The following is a 14422-nucleotide window of genomic DNA, read 5'->3' on the forward strand; positions in this document are numbered from 1 at the left end:
GACACGTACCTCAGTTGGGAGACTCTGATTGGCACCGTTCTCGAGCAGGAACTTGACCACCTCTAAGTGATTCTCCTGGGCTGCCATGTAGAGAGGACTGAACCCTTTCTGTTAGGGCACAAATATATTATGTAAATTTACATATACACAAACACACAATAATATGGGCCTCAACCCATATTTCAAAACGTGATATCAGAAATAAAACACAACGCACGTCTGCTTACACACAGGTATTTGAGACTCAGCTGATCTGAGAAATAAATAATTAACAGGTGTTTATCTTTAGAAGGACAGATACTGTATGTAAATATATAGAACTCTTTATCAAATGTGTTTCATATGCAAGCGCAGAAATACACAAATGCATGCATGCATACACACAGACTTGGCACATTCTTGTCTTGCTCAAAGCTTGCAGTGACTCACATGTGACTGGGCATTAACGTTGGCACCATAGTTGACAAGCTCAGCCACCACTTTCTCCTGCCCTGCCAGCGCTGCGATATGGAGAGCTGTGTTGCCTTTCTGGAGGTCACACACACACACACACACACACACACACACACACACACACACACACACACACACACACACACACACGAAATAGAGAGAGGGAAATTAAAGTGAACCAGAAGAACATGATTGTTGTGTTTTGTATTCATCCAGTATATAAGATAAAAACTTGATGATGAACGTGGTACATTGTCCAAATTTACATTTAAGCCATTTAGAAGCAAACCACCTACACTTTGCACATTATAACAAAACAAATGATGAAATAAGTATCCTGAATAATATGCTATATGGTAATATATAATTCAAAGGCTCTCAATAAAAACCCCAGCCTTTTCTGTTCAGTATTAAACTGAAAACCCAAACTGAATAATGGATTTTATTAAACAGCTTTTGTTAGCATACAGAGAGAACAAAGTACCTTGGTGGTGGCTTCCAGTTCAATGCCAGAGTGCAGTAGCTCCAGGACCATTTTGACGTGCCCTTCTTTAGAAGCCAGGTGTAACCCGTTGAGACCATTCTTAGAAAGAAGACAGAGACATTTAGTCACATTAGAGTTAAAAGTAAAACAAATAGAATACCATTTTTACCAACTCATATTAAAGTATTAATAAGTCATAGCCACAAACTATTGCACATTTCATTAAACATCGTATCTTAAAGCTTTCGTAATAGTATGATAATCCTGTTAATAATCAGGATTATTATAATCACTAACAGCATTAACTACAAAGTGATGCCACATCTCTCAGGGCAACTTAATGAGTTAAGTTGTGGTCTTATGAGTTAGTGTAATAACACACACACACACACACACACACACACACACACACACACACACACACACACACACACACACACACACACACACACACACACGTGAAGAAACACATCCTACCCTCCTAAATCAATTAAAAGAACAGATCTGTGCAAAGATCTCTCAGAATTCTCTTTACATTCTTGGCCACCTTTGGCTTTGTCCTCTCCTTGGCCTTGATCATTATGGTCTTGCCACCTCCATTAACATAAAGTATCTCACAACTTTCAGAATTACCAAATGTGCTATTAGTGCAGTGGTCTGAGAAACCACCAGACTGTAATGTGTTTGACTCCTGCTCTAATCATGCTGTGTTAAATGAAACCAGTCTATGGATGGAAATGTAGGAAGGATGAGAAGAAGAAACACACTGCATTCCTTCAGTCTCATACCCCTGTGAGCATGGCAACATATGTCAATTTTCCCCAGCTGTGCGGAACATCACTTATCTAGTTACTGTATCTCTACAAATGACTGATAAACACACAACGACAGCAGGAGGACTCAGTTCTGACAAAATGAAAAACCTGGTGAGGCTGATGAGTATGGAGGAGATGGAGGAGTTGTTTTATCTCAACATTGTCTGTCTGTCTGTCTGTGTCTCTCTGGCTGGCTGACTACATATTGTATTAGTACATTTGAAGCTGCAACCTGCCTGCTGTAACCAATCTGGCCACCAGGAGTCTCAGTTATCCACACTGTGCTCAGGCTTCCCATATTACTGCGGTGTCACTCAATTCAAATGGGTAACACGGTCTCTCTGCGAGCATGCGCAGAGTGACGGGAAACATGCAGTGTATTAGTGGCAATTACACGCACTTACACGCCAGTAAATGTAGTGTGTCTGCTGCACACACGTTGGACATTCAGTTTAGTTTTTTAACACGAAAATAACACCTTCAATGCCCAGTAACACCCCATTTCACAAACACCTAGATGTGAATGATATGCATTTATGTATACACAGACAAAGGCACAACAGTTAGATAACGGTACCTTTAATAAATACAGGGGAAGAGAGAGAGCACCAACAAGAGCCTGCAGGGTGGTAGGTATAGCAAAGACAGGCTATTGCGGCAGAATCACATCAATCAATTATAAAAATACAATCTCTGTCCTTGCCTCAGTCCTCAGTAAAAAGCCATCAATATAATAGAAAAGAAGAAGAAAAAAAGAAATATCTGCATAAGGGAATGGAGGGAAATAATTCCCATTAGAGAATTACATTTAGGGCCTTTAGAAATATAATTGATCACATGGTTGTGGGTATGAAATTCAATTGTTGTTGATCATATTGACAGTAATTATCTAGTTAAGTACAGTCGTAATACAGAGACCTTTGAAAATTGTGCAAAATATACATTTTGTTTCATTTCAATAGTCATCTATCTTCCTGTATTTTGGTTTCTGTCTTTCTCTGGGGCATGTGTTGCATGCATCAATAGTATAACACAGATTGAGGGCGTTGAGCAGTTTATTCTTAATACCCAGACTTCCATCTCACTGACAGTGTTTTGTCTGTGTATAAAATGACTTGTCTATTCATTCATAAACATCACTCCCACTCCACAACAGCCCTAAAGGGATAGTTTGGATATTTTAAAGTGGGGTTGTATGAGGTACTTATCCATAGTCACTTATCTACAGTAGATGGTGGTCAGCACGTTTGGAGTTTGGGGAACCAGACCAGAGTACCGACACAAAAGCTAAGCAATGTACTGCGGTTGATGGGGCCAGCACAGGCAGCAGCATGTATTTTAGCCACCTAACAAAAAGACCCACTTAAAAAAATCAATATCAGTTTAAGTGTACGCTATATTTAGAATATTTTCACAGCTTGACCTTGTCGTCAAACAGCCCTTTCCTTTGGCACTACATTTTCTCAGCCGTGGAATATCTGTATTCTTGCCACAAACTGTATTACGCCGCAGATCAGCTCTTTGGGTCAGGCTTTAAGCTGTTTATAGAAGAGAAAACAAATATGTGATGAATTAGTGATTATGATAGCAACAAGGAAATTCCCTGTGGAGACAAGAGGAACCCTGTATGAGCCAGAGTCTACAGAAGAACTTCTGCAGTGGGGAACAGGCTGAAAGAGAGAGGGGAAACTTATATGGAAAGGAAAGTGCTGTCTGACGGCAAGGTAAAGCTGTGAAATTATTCTAAATATAGCGTACACTTAAACTGATATTGGTTTTTAGGGGGCTAAAATATGTTTTTGATGCTGCCCTGTCCACAGCAGTACATTGCTTAACTTCTGTGTTGGTAATCGTGCCCGCTTCTCCAAACTGGGGTCGTGCCGACCGCCATCTACTGTAGCTAATACACTGACTAATAATGACTAATAATAATAATAACTTTTATTTACATAGTGCCTTTCATGAAACCCAAGGACACTTTACAGAATTACAGTGGCTATACTAAGGGAGGTTGTAGGCTGTGGTGAAGAAGTGGTGTTTCAGGAGGTTTTTTTTAAATGTCCAGGGATGTAGCATTTTGAATATCTGCAGGGAGGGTGTTCCAAAGGGATGGGGCTGCAACACTAAAGGCTCTGTCTCCAAAGGTACAGAGTCTGGTGTGGGGAATCGAGAGCAGGCCAGCGTCTGAGGACCGCAGGTTTCGGGGTGGGGTGTATGGATGGAGGAGGTCGGAGAGGTACAGTGGAGCCAGGGCATGGAGGGATTTGTAGGTGAGAAGGAGGATTTTATATTTAATGCAGGACTTAATTGGGAGTGAGTGAAGGAGGATAAGAGTTGGGGTAATGTGCTGCCATGTCTTGGTGTGGGTGAGGACTCTGGCGGCAGAGTTGTGGAAATACTGGAGCCTGTCTAGGGTTTTGCTGGGGACCCCAGACAGGACTCCATTGCAGTAATCCAAACGGGAGGTAATGAAAGCACGTATGAGGGTTACTGCCACAGAGTCAGAGAGTGATGGCCAGAGTCTGGAAATGAAAAGATGAAAAACTGCGGAATTGGTGATAGATTTGATGTGAGTATGGAACGAGAGGGTGCAGTCTAGGATTACGCCAAGGTTGCAGACCTCAGAGGATGGGCAGATGGCGCACCAGTCAACATCCAGGATGAGATCTCCAACCTTCTGGAGCAGCGCCTTTGGAGGGGGGGGGGGGTACCTCATACAAACCCACTTCAAAATATCCTGACTATCCCTTTGACACAACAACTTACAGTCTATGTATCCAAACCACACATATTCACTTTCACACATTCACATTCATGTCTCATGGTATTCAATCGCCTGAATTTGTTGTGTTATGGCCATGATGTAACAAGGTGTAAGAGAGCAGACAGTAGGGCTGAAGATTGAGAGGACTATAATCTAAGATACTCAATTATTAATGCACACCACTTTAGACAAAAGAAAGAGAATCAGGAGGTCTAGAAGTCGTGAATTTTTAATTTTCTTTTTGGGTCTTTTATTTTACATCCTTTGCTGAATTTGCAGAATGGCATTCCATTGAGATTGTGGTGCATTCAAACCCCTCTTTCTTCTTTTAAAGACAGTTTGTTCTTTCCCAGAGGAATAAAATAAAGTTCCTAAATACCATTCTCCATTAAATCTGTTTCATAATCATGACCTTCTCACTCTTGGGGAAAGCCTTTTACTCTCCCACAACGAAAGGCAAAATATTCTCCCAGACCAGTGCAAGGGGCAAAAACCTTTTTAAAGATGATGACAGTCACTTTATTATTTTTTAATTACAATTGTATTTTTCATCCCATGCTATGAGTCCCCTTGGCGTCAGTAAAAGTATCCAAATTATTATTTAAAGCAATGTACAAAAAATTCAGGGACAATTTGGAGTTCAGATATTTGACCAAAGTAGAATTTGAATTGATTTAAAACTCTCTAAATGTATTCAAAGTTCATATTCTACCTCAAGCAAACACATTTAAAAACTATTTGAAGATAGTTTGGAAAGGTTCTATATTTTTGAAATGTGTTATCAGGATTATACTATCTAACATCTTTGTGGAGAATATCAGACTTTTTTTTATTGTGGGCTGAGCAAAACGTGTGTTTAACAACAGGTGGTGCCCTCATATACTTTCCTAAGACAGCAGTGTCTCTCATTAAATTTTATGCTCAGTATAAAAGGTAGCCAGAAAGCACAGAGCAAACCAGAAATTTTTAATGTGGTGCCACTGGGCATTAATGAATGCACTGGAAGGTGGTTTCAAGGAAAAGAGCTTATAAAGTGGAATGAATATCTGCCCTCCTGTAGTGTATAAAAAATATCATCCAGACCTGCACAAATGGAAGATGTCTCCTGAGGAACATAAACAACTCCAACATAAAGTTTTCTTGCCTGCTGCTAATGTGTGCATGGGTTCAGCAGCGCTCTTTCATTTTAATATACTGACACTTTAATTGCTTCAATTCAACTTATCCTAGACTTGGCAAAATTGATGGTTACTAGACTACTATTACTTTGTAATTTTGTTCAGAATGGGCAACATGCATGGACTTGTTGTATCCAGCTCCTGGCTTTTCATGTAAATTAAAATACAAATGTATAAATAAATAAATACTGTAGTGATGTACCCACAGAGATCCAAATGAAAAGGTAAGATTGGCACTGAGCACTCAAAATGAGTTCAGAATGTTTTATATTCAAGAAAACATAAAGAGTAATTTTGTATTTAGTGTGATTCTTAGAGCAGGTACCCCTGTGTAGGCTGCTATTTTTGTTAAGCACTGTGAGTACTAAATAAATATTGTAATTGATTTTGTTACGAGCCACGATTTTATTTACCATTTTGCTAATTGAAATCTGTGGGTGGCATCTTTTTCTACTCACACTGACACACAAACAGCTTTTTTGATAGCTGTGCAAGTGAGTTAAATGAAATTATCTTACTTGATTAGATGTGTTAATGTTGAGTCCGTTTTTTAAGTGATCCAGAGCCTTGTCCAGGTTCCCTGAGCGAGCTGCACGCAGAAAGCTGGTGGCTGCATCGGCCTGCAATGAAGAGGAAGAGGAGGACCGTAAAAAGCATGTTAAAACTCTACATGTAAAAACTCAAAGGTGATACTGTTCCTCCTACACCAACAAACGTTACCAGCTAAAGACAACGGCACACAAATTGCACATCTATACCAACAGCAATACATCTGAAATATATACATCAACCATTCCTCCAAGATTAACCACACATCCACGATATCACAAAGTAGTTGCACTAAAAGCATCAGTCAGGTTACTATCTTAATCTATCACAATAATATAACAATCACTTTAGGCTATATGCAGGAAATACAATACTGCATTCAGGGGCCTACCTGCCCTCTGTAAGAGGCTAAACATGGCAGACTCCTTACAGTCGAGCTTCGCCAACACAGAGTTTGGCAGGCATTCATAGCTGAACACCCGCCGCCACGAGCTCCGCTGTCTGATCTCAGAGGAAAGCTCCTGTGGTTTGTGTTCGGTGCGTGTCAGTGTTTGTACACCCACCTCAGAATTCATTCATCAGCCAATAGTGTAATACGGCGGACCCGCACAATAAGATGTTTCCAATGCCCTGAAGAGGAAATACTGGGTAATGTACTGTACTCTTGACCCTGTCTCTGCACCCCTGTCACTGGCAAATTATGTATCTATTTGAGCGGTTATTCTCAAGTGGTTTTATTACACTAAATTGCTAAAATATATGTCTGCCCTTTTCAAATGAATGAGACTTTTCCCCCCCCTTCTCTCCTCACATCTCTCATATGTGCCAATGCAACAGGAGCCAATGTTCTTTGTTTTTGTGAACCATGCATTGCATAAAATTTTATCTAACAAATAACTAGGATTATTTTGTCTTTCGACAGCCTCTTCCCTATCCACTAACAGTACCAGTTCTATGTTCCCCCTTCTTTGTATGTTTGCTAAATCTACTGTAAATGCTGTTTTTCTCTAAACATCCCAGAATTTTCTCCTCAGTCGAGCTCTTTTGACATTTTTGCTAAATTAAAGAAATAGTTTTCCTGACTTTTCATTTGACCGCCCAGATGTATATATATATATATATATATATATATATATATATATACATACACATACATATCTCAATACATTTTAAAGATACACTTCCACCAAAAACCCATTTGGAATATTGTGAATGTCTTACTTAAAATAAACAATACTGACTGATAACTATTTATCAATTTTTATTAGAAAATACGTTTGTGGGCTTTTTTTTCAGAAATAGCTGTCCTTTCACTAAACCACTTTATGTTTTCTACAGGTATATGAAGTCTTTCTTTTCTGAAGCCAGTGTAGATACTAGAGACCAACACCAGCCCCGACGCCATATGGGCCAGGGGCGTAAAGTAGGGGCCTTCCATACTTTTTACCCCCTGACTTCCAGCGCCCTTTCTCAGACCATGCCAATTTTCAAACTCGGCCTTCATTTGGATCTCAACTACACACCTGTAAAGTTTTGTGACTGTATCTTGCACGGTTGTCGGCCCAGGGTCGTAAAGTGGGAGGCTGTTGCTTAAGTACATTTACATGTACAGTGAATACTGTACACATTTGGTTGATATCCAATAGTATTCTTTGATGTCTTTTTTTCTTCCTCTGTGCCTCTATTTTCTTCTCTTCTTGCAGCCCATCACTAAGTGTCTGGGAAGCAATATGATCTATTTACTATCTGATCTCTTCACTTTGAACATTAGAGCCAGACAATACTCTCACTGAGAGACAGGACTTTGACAGTCAGCGACAAGAGCTTCTCTAACTTACTGTAATAATCCAGGTTTTAGGTGTCACGTTAAGCAGAGTTCCTTATGACTATTCTATAATTAGAAAACTATGAAAACATAATTGTGTACTAAGTCTTGTTTGCTTTATATATATATATATATATATATATATATATAGATACCTTTACATGATGTGCATGTGTGCATAATGTACAATGTGATTGGTAACTAGCTGGTTTCAAAATCCTCGTTCTTATGTATAAGGCTTTAAATGGTCTGGCTCCCTCAAATATCTTTATTTCCCCATATATAATATACTCCATTGTTGACTTGAAACTGTAGTCTCTGGGTGATGTGCACTTTAAATAAACTTGAGTTGAAGCAAGTTTTAAAGCCGGTGTGACATCCCTTGAGTGTTCAGCTGCATATATTTCACAGTGAACTCCTTTTATGTTTTTCTTCTTCGGTGCTATGATGGGTTCATGATATGAACTGTATTACTGATCATAACCTCCACCTGCATCCTTCCTCCTCTTCCCCATGATTCCACACTGTGTGTGTGTGTGTGTGTGTGTGTATTGAGGCAACAACAGCATGAGCCATGAGCTGACCACATTTTGCAGAAAATTAAGAATCTTGCAGCCTCTTCCAGAAACTCATTCTTCACCAGCTCGTGTTCATGTTGCTGTCAGGCTGGAATCCATTTTCCTCCATGCTCCTCTACTGTCTCTATAGATCCATCTCCCTCTTTTTTTGCCACTCCCTCTATCCTTCCTTTCATTTTTCTCTATATCACAGAGATTATAGCTGTACATCTATCCTGGCAGTTCACTTTATTTGTAATCATCGTGCCAGTTATGCCAAATAATCAGATTACTGAAACCCCTTAATATGCATCACTCAATACAGTACAAATGATCCCTGCTGCTACACTCTGTACTCTCTGCCTGTACCTAAATCTGATTTTCCTTTTCCGGCTGCCTCTCCAATTCTGGCAATTTCCCTTCTTTCTCCGAATCACACATTCTACTTTATTTCCCCATATTTATTAATAGTATCACCATTTTTTTTTTTTTTTTTTTTTTTTGATCAAATAACCTTGAGTAGAAAAGTTAGACAGGATTTTTAAAAGGAATCATTTCTACAGTACATATTACTCTAATTCAGGGACTGTATGTAGATTTGTTTTGCAGCATGAATATGACATCCATTATGACACAAAAAAAACTGATAAAACATTATTAAAAATCTGATACAAATACTCAAGGTTCCACCAATCAGGACATGGGACAGGACATGTATCTTTCTAAAGCGGATGCCTTGGACACACAAGTGGTTTACTGTGTATTTGTGAAGTGATCCTTGGGCCAACAGGACCTAAATGTAGAGTTTGTTACATTTGTCCCATAGCCTACTGCCTCAGTTGATTAAGAATTTCATATTGTGCGTAACATAGGAGATACACTGATTGTTTACCAAGCCGAATCACAGCCATTGAGCCAATATGATCTGCTGCTAAGCAGGGGGTTTTCAGATTTTGAACTTTTTTTAATAGACAAAATTGATCTCAGAAAAGCTCTGTGTTTTGACATACATTCTGCTTCACACTTCCTTTTCATCCAAGATGACTTAACTGTTTTTAAAGTTTGAGAATGTAGGGAAGTGTAAAATAAGCAATGATTGGATTTCAATTATAAATTAAAGCTGTCAAGCTCATCAAGATAAAATTGGAAAGATAAGGGTTTGTCAGCCAGAAGCAGCAATTTGTGGGTGACTGCCCTTTCAAAGGCCGCATTTAATTGATTCTCTATTATGAATAATGGCCATGAACAAAAACCAAGGTCGGTCTGCCGTTTGTGACAAAAGTCAAGCACAATTTCTACTCTATACCAAGAATAAGACATTACAGATTAGATATGGATAACTAAAACGGAAAAACAGACATACATGTCATTAGTGTGAACACATAAAGCAGCTAATCTAGACAATCATAAATATTAAATGTTAATTGACAGAATTGTAAATCAGCTCACAGCACATTCTAAAAATCACACCTAAAATACAACACAACAGCACTGAAAAAGCACAAATGGCTGTGACTAGAAACTTGACGGCAAGGCCACAATATAGCAGTTTTCCTTAACACAACAACCACAAGAACATAAAAAGAAGCAACAGCAACACACAAGAACCACTACCACAGTGCAAAAGAAAGTCAATCCAAGAAGTTATTTAATTGTGTACTAAGTTTTAAAATCAGACTTTTTATCAAAAAAGAAAACCTGCCACTGGGGCCAGTTACTTAATTTTACCCAATTTCAACTGAAATATTCAAGAGTTGTACTGACTCACTGATGTTGTCTAGAGGGAAATGTCCACATTTTCCAATATCAGTATATTCATTGGTTGTGTTACAAGACTTAGAAATGTGGCATTTGTTTTGCCATGCCTTAAGAAACCTCACTCCAGCTGATTAGAGAAACACAGACGTGTCGAGGACATAAGGAAAATGTACACAAGGATGTAAACAAACATCATATTTACTATGTTATTAAAGAGCCATATTCCTCAGGGTTCCTCAGAGCCCACAATACTGACCTGACGGACAAGTCAGCGCTGAACCATATGAGCGTAGAAGACAACACACACCAGCCAAGACAACACCAAGACAAGACCAAACAGTTAATGGCAGACATACAAACAGAAAAAGCAATGTGTAAACTGGTTGAAATGAGGCAAAAGGTGTCATTTGAGGTGTCATTAACATCCCCTAAATTTTGTTCTGTATCGGTTACAGGTGTGTAGACTTATAAGCATAAAAAACACATAATACTAGGATATCTTATAAACATATAACCTAATGCCTATAGGACAAATGGTTAATACGAAAACACATACATCACATTCATTCAATATAAAGAATACACTGACTGATCTGCTGTTAATAAAACCTTTTAGATATTATACTATCGGTGATAACTTTTTTTTTTTCAGCAGGCCAGATTTCATTTAAAGAAAAACAATTCTTCAAACACTGAAACAAATGAATGTCACCGCCCTCTTTTGAACATGCACATATATACAAATAAGCATGTATTCCCAATGTCATGGAAATTGAACTTCATATTTACCTCAACATGTGGTACAGTATGTATTCACATCTGTAAGCGCACATATAAGGAACATAGATGGATAAGGGTTTAATCCCCAATATGTCAAATAGAATCACAATGACATACATTCTGTCATTTTATTTGTGTTCATGATCCTGTTGTCCTTGTGCCTTGAGTGTCAGCATGTGTTGTGTTACACGGCACATTTTATTTCTGTATGTTAGTGTGGCTAACCCACACAAATCTCACTGAATATCCTCACAGTGAAACGTAGACTCATAAGCTTTATGCAGAGCCAAAAATAATCATGGAGACATAAAAAAAACAAAACAAAGAAGAGGTAGAGCCATCAGATATGAATACCGAGGCAGAGAATATTGAGGCAAAACTGCAATAACCGCATACACGTGTGGAAACCAAAAGAAAACAATTTCAGATTTGAGGTTTGCTAAATGGCACCTACATTTTGCAAACACGGTATGAATCAGAGCCACATGTGCATACATATGCTGAAACACACACAGATGGGCTAGTAGTACAAGTGACAGAAACGCAGGTTGATAGAAACCGATCTGAAAAGGTGAGTAACACCTCATGCCATTTAAAAAACACATGGCATTGACACAGAAAAGTGGGTGATTGGATCAAAATATGAGCTGTTATATAAGCAGTAGTTGGTGTAAATGAAATAAAAAGTGTGTGACTGCTTTAATGACGTGGTATAAGTGTGAATAAACATTAGAGCTGTAAAAATTCTAAATTTTGCTTTACCATTAATTGTCTCAGAAATAATAGCAATTAACAATATAATTGTCTCTTTCAGTCAAATTTAAAATTATTTATTATTAAAGTTTTGTATGAATTCCAGGATACATATTTTGGTTATATCACTGTTATGTGACCTAGATAATGTAATAACACAAGTACACAGCCTATGAAGTAAACCACGCATCTCTTTTAACATAAAATAATTCATTTCTTTCTTAAATGAACATAAAATTAACAATAGTACAGCAATATATAGTCCTCCAAGAAAAAAAGGGTTGGGGGATGTGATGGTGGGCCAAAAAAGAAAAAAAGGTTATTTAATCAGCGGGTTTGTCAGGCATGTTCAGTTACTCTGGCTTGAGTCAGCTATAATTAGTCAGTTAATATTAGAATATTTCAGGTCTGATTTGCCACTTGCTTTTGGCTTTCCCCCAACAAGCACAACATTGTTTTCTGCAGGCAGGACTTGGAAGAGAGGAGACATTCAATCTCTGAACATCACAAACTCTCTGTCCTGGAAGCATTTGGAGGTTTTCTGTACTGTGGGTCTTCTCTGACTGAAGTCATTGGCAGAACATTGGATACGGGTACTTGTAGTGACAGCTCCTGTCACTTCTGATTTTGAAATGAGTCCTCGTGTCACTTCCAGCTGAGACTTCTTCTCACAGTTCAACATGCATCTCATCTCCTTCGCAGTGTAACTTGGTAGAAATACTGTACCTACTACTACTACTACTACTACTACTACTACTGCACTATATGTATTGGCACAGAGTAGCCTGTAAGTCTATGTTTGCTAAGCAAAACCTTTAACTATTCATTTTATTTAGTATAGAATTGGCAGAAAAGGAAGATGATCTATAAAGGAATGCTTAAAAATAAAGACAAACATTATGCTATTTGGTTTTTGCTGGCTTAAATGATATTGGCTTGTTATTATTGTACCAGTATTTAGTGTATATTGTGTGTGTGAACCTCTTTTGGAAATGTTAGCCTACTGCAGGGCTATTGAGGCCACACCCACTGGACAGATCACTTATAGTTTGTTTATATTCATGTTTGTATAAGATGGTGTTTGTATGAATTACCCAACATTTCCAGTTAATTTTCGTAAATTCCCATTAATTCCCATAATTTCCATTAATTCCCATGAAAGTTTCCAAAATTCCCCAGCTTAACTTTCCATGGAAAGCTTCCAGAAAGTTTCCGGAAATTTACCGGAAACTCTCCGCCCCTTTGCAACCCTAAGCATGACTCTTATTCGCATTGTGATCATTTTTGTAAAATGCACTTAAAAAATGGTCAACCCTTATATCTTCATTATGTGATTTCAATTTAAAAAATAACTTACAACTGCTATGCTGCTAACAAGAAGCTTGACTGCAACAAAAAAACTACAGATGATAAAAATTATGAGAAATGATTTGTATGCCAAATGCATGTATTTATCCAGTAATATTTGAGGACCTTAATTTAGCCATGGGACCTTTGAAATGATTTAAACTTAAATACATACTACATAATACTACTAAAACCGATTTCTAATTGTTTCTAAGTCTGTCATCTTTACTGCTGAAAACAGCACACATTGGTTTATCAATTTGAGTATCTGTAAGAAATTCAAAACTGTTGATTTCTCTGACTACATCAGTGGAAAGAGAGGGAGAGGGGAAGTAGTGAGATGCAAACAGGAGGGGAGAGAAAAAAAAACAAAGAAAGGAGTAAAAAAGTAAAAATGTCATTATTATCCTGAGACATCTTCCAATCCATCTCTCAAGAGAGATCTAGCTAGTAGAGTAGGTACAGTAGTCTGTATGTTGAATGAACTGACACAGCATATTTTGGGTGTATTATGACTGGTGGACAGCCAAATATCACAAGTGTAGATGAAAAAATTGTGGCTGTTTGTCATTGTGAGCATAAACACAAAACTCATTCACATAATGCTAAAAAAAAATGCACATGAAGACAAATTACCTACAAACTCAAACAAGCTCAAACTCAAAGTAAAAATAGATGCATAGACGCCACAGTATGTTAGTGTTGGCACGAACAGGGAGGGAGATAGATCACAGTAATGAACCCTCATGGGTTTAAACAAAAGACCCACTTGTACCACAAAAGACAGATAGATTCTTAAGCAAACTCACACACACGTTAAATAGAGGGAGACACAAAATCTAACAATGGAGAGTCCCACAGTAGAGCGGGTAGATATATGCACAAAGCTACCATACACAATGATTTGCAGGCTCTGACAGCAGGAAACAGCATAGTAGAAGCCTTGCAGGCCCCTGCTGGCAAGTCTATCTCAAAGTCATGAGTTTAAAGGTCCCATGGCATGAAAATTTCACTTTATGAGGTTTTTTAACATTAATATGAGTTCCCCCAGCCTGTCTATGGTCCCCCAGTGGCTAGAAATGGGGATAGGTGTAAACCAGTGTTTCTCAACGGGGGCGGTACCGCCCCCCAGGGGGCGTTCAGAAGATGATGGGGGGCG

The 14422-nt window shown here is 38.4% G+C and overlaps 1 protein-coding gene across 3 annotated transcripts in view; it reads right to left on the reverse strand.

Moving 5' to 3' along the window:
- The window catches only part of ank1b (ankyrin 1, erythrocytic b), an 86788-nt gene that overhangs the window by 35114 nt on the left and 37252 nt on the right, over nucleotides 1-14422 (reverse strand). For all 3 annotated transcript variants that reach the window (XM_028600769.1, XM_028600768.1, XM_028600767.1), the window contains exons 3-6: nucleotides 6213-6314; nucleotides 938-1036; nucleotides 430-528; nucleotides 10-108 (exon numbers count right to left, since the gene is read on the reverse strand). In XM_028600769.1, the coding sequence (XP_028456570.1) occupies nucleotides 10-108; nucleotides 430-528; nucleotides 938-1036; nucleotides 6213-6314 (399 nt within the window). The remainder of the gene's footprint in view (nucleotides 1-9; nucleotides 109-429; nucleotides 529-937; nucleotides 1037-6212; nucleotides 6315-14422) is intronic.

Source organism: Perca flavescens, chromosome 16, assembly GCF_004354835.1.
Source record: "Perca flavescens isolate YP-PL-M2 chromosome 16, PFLA_1.0, whole genome shotgun sequence".
In the NCBI taxonomy this organism is placed as follows: Eukaryota; Metazoa; Chordata; class Actinopteri; order Perciformes; family Percidae; genus Perca; species Perca flavescens.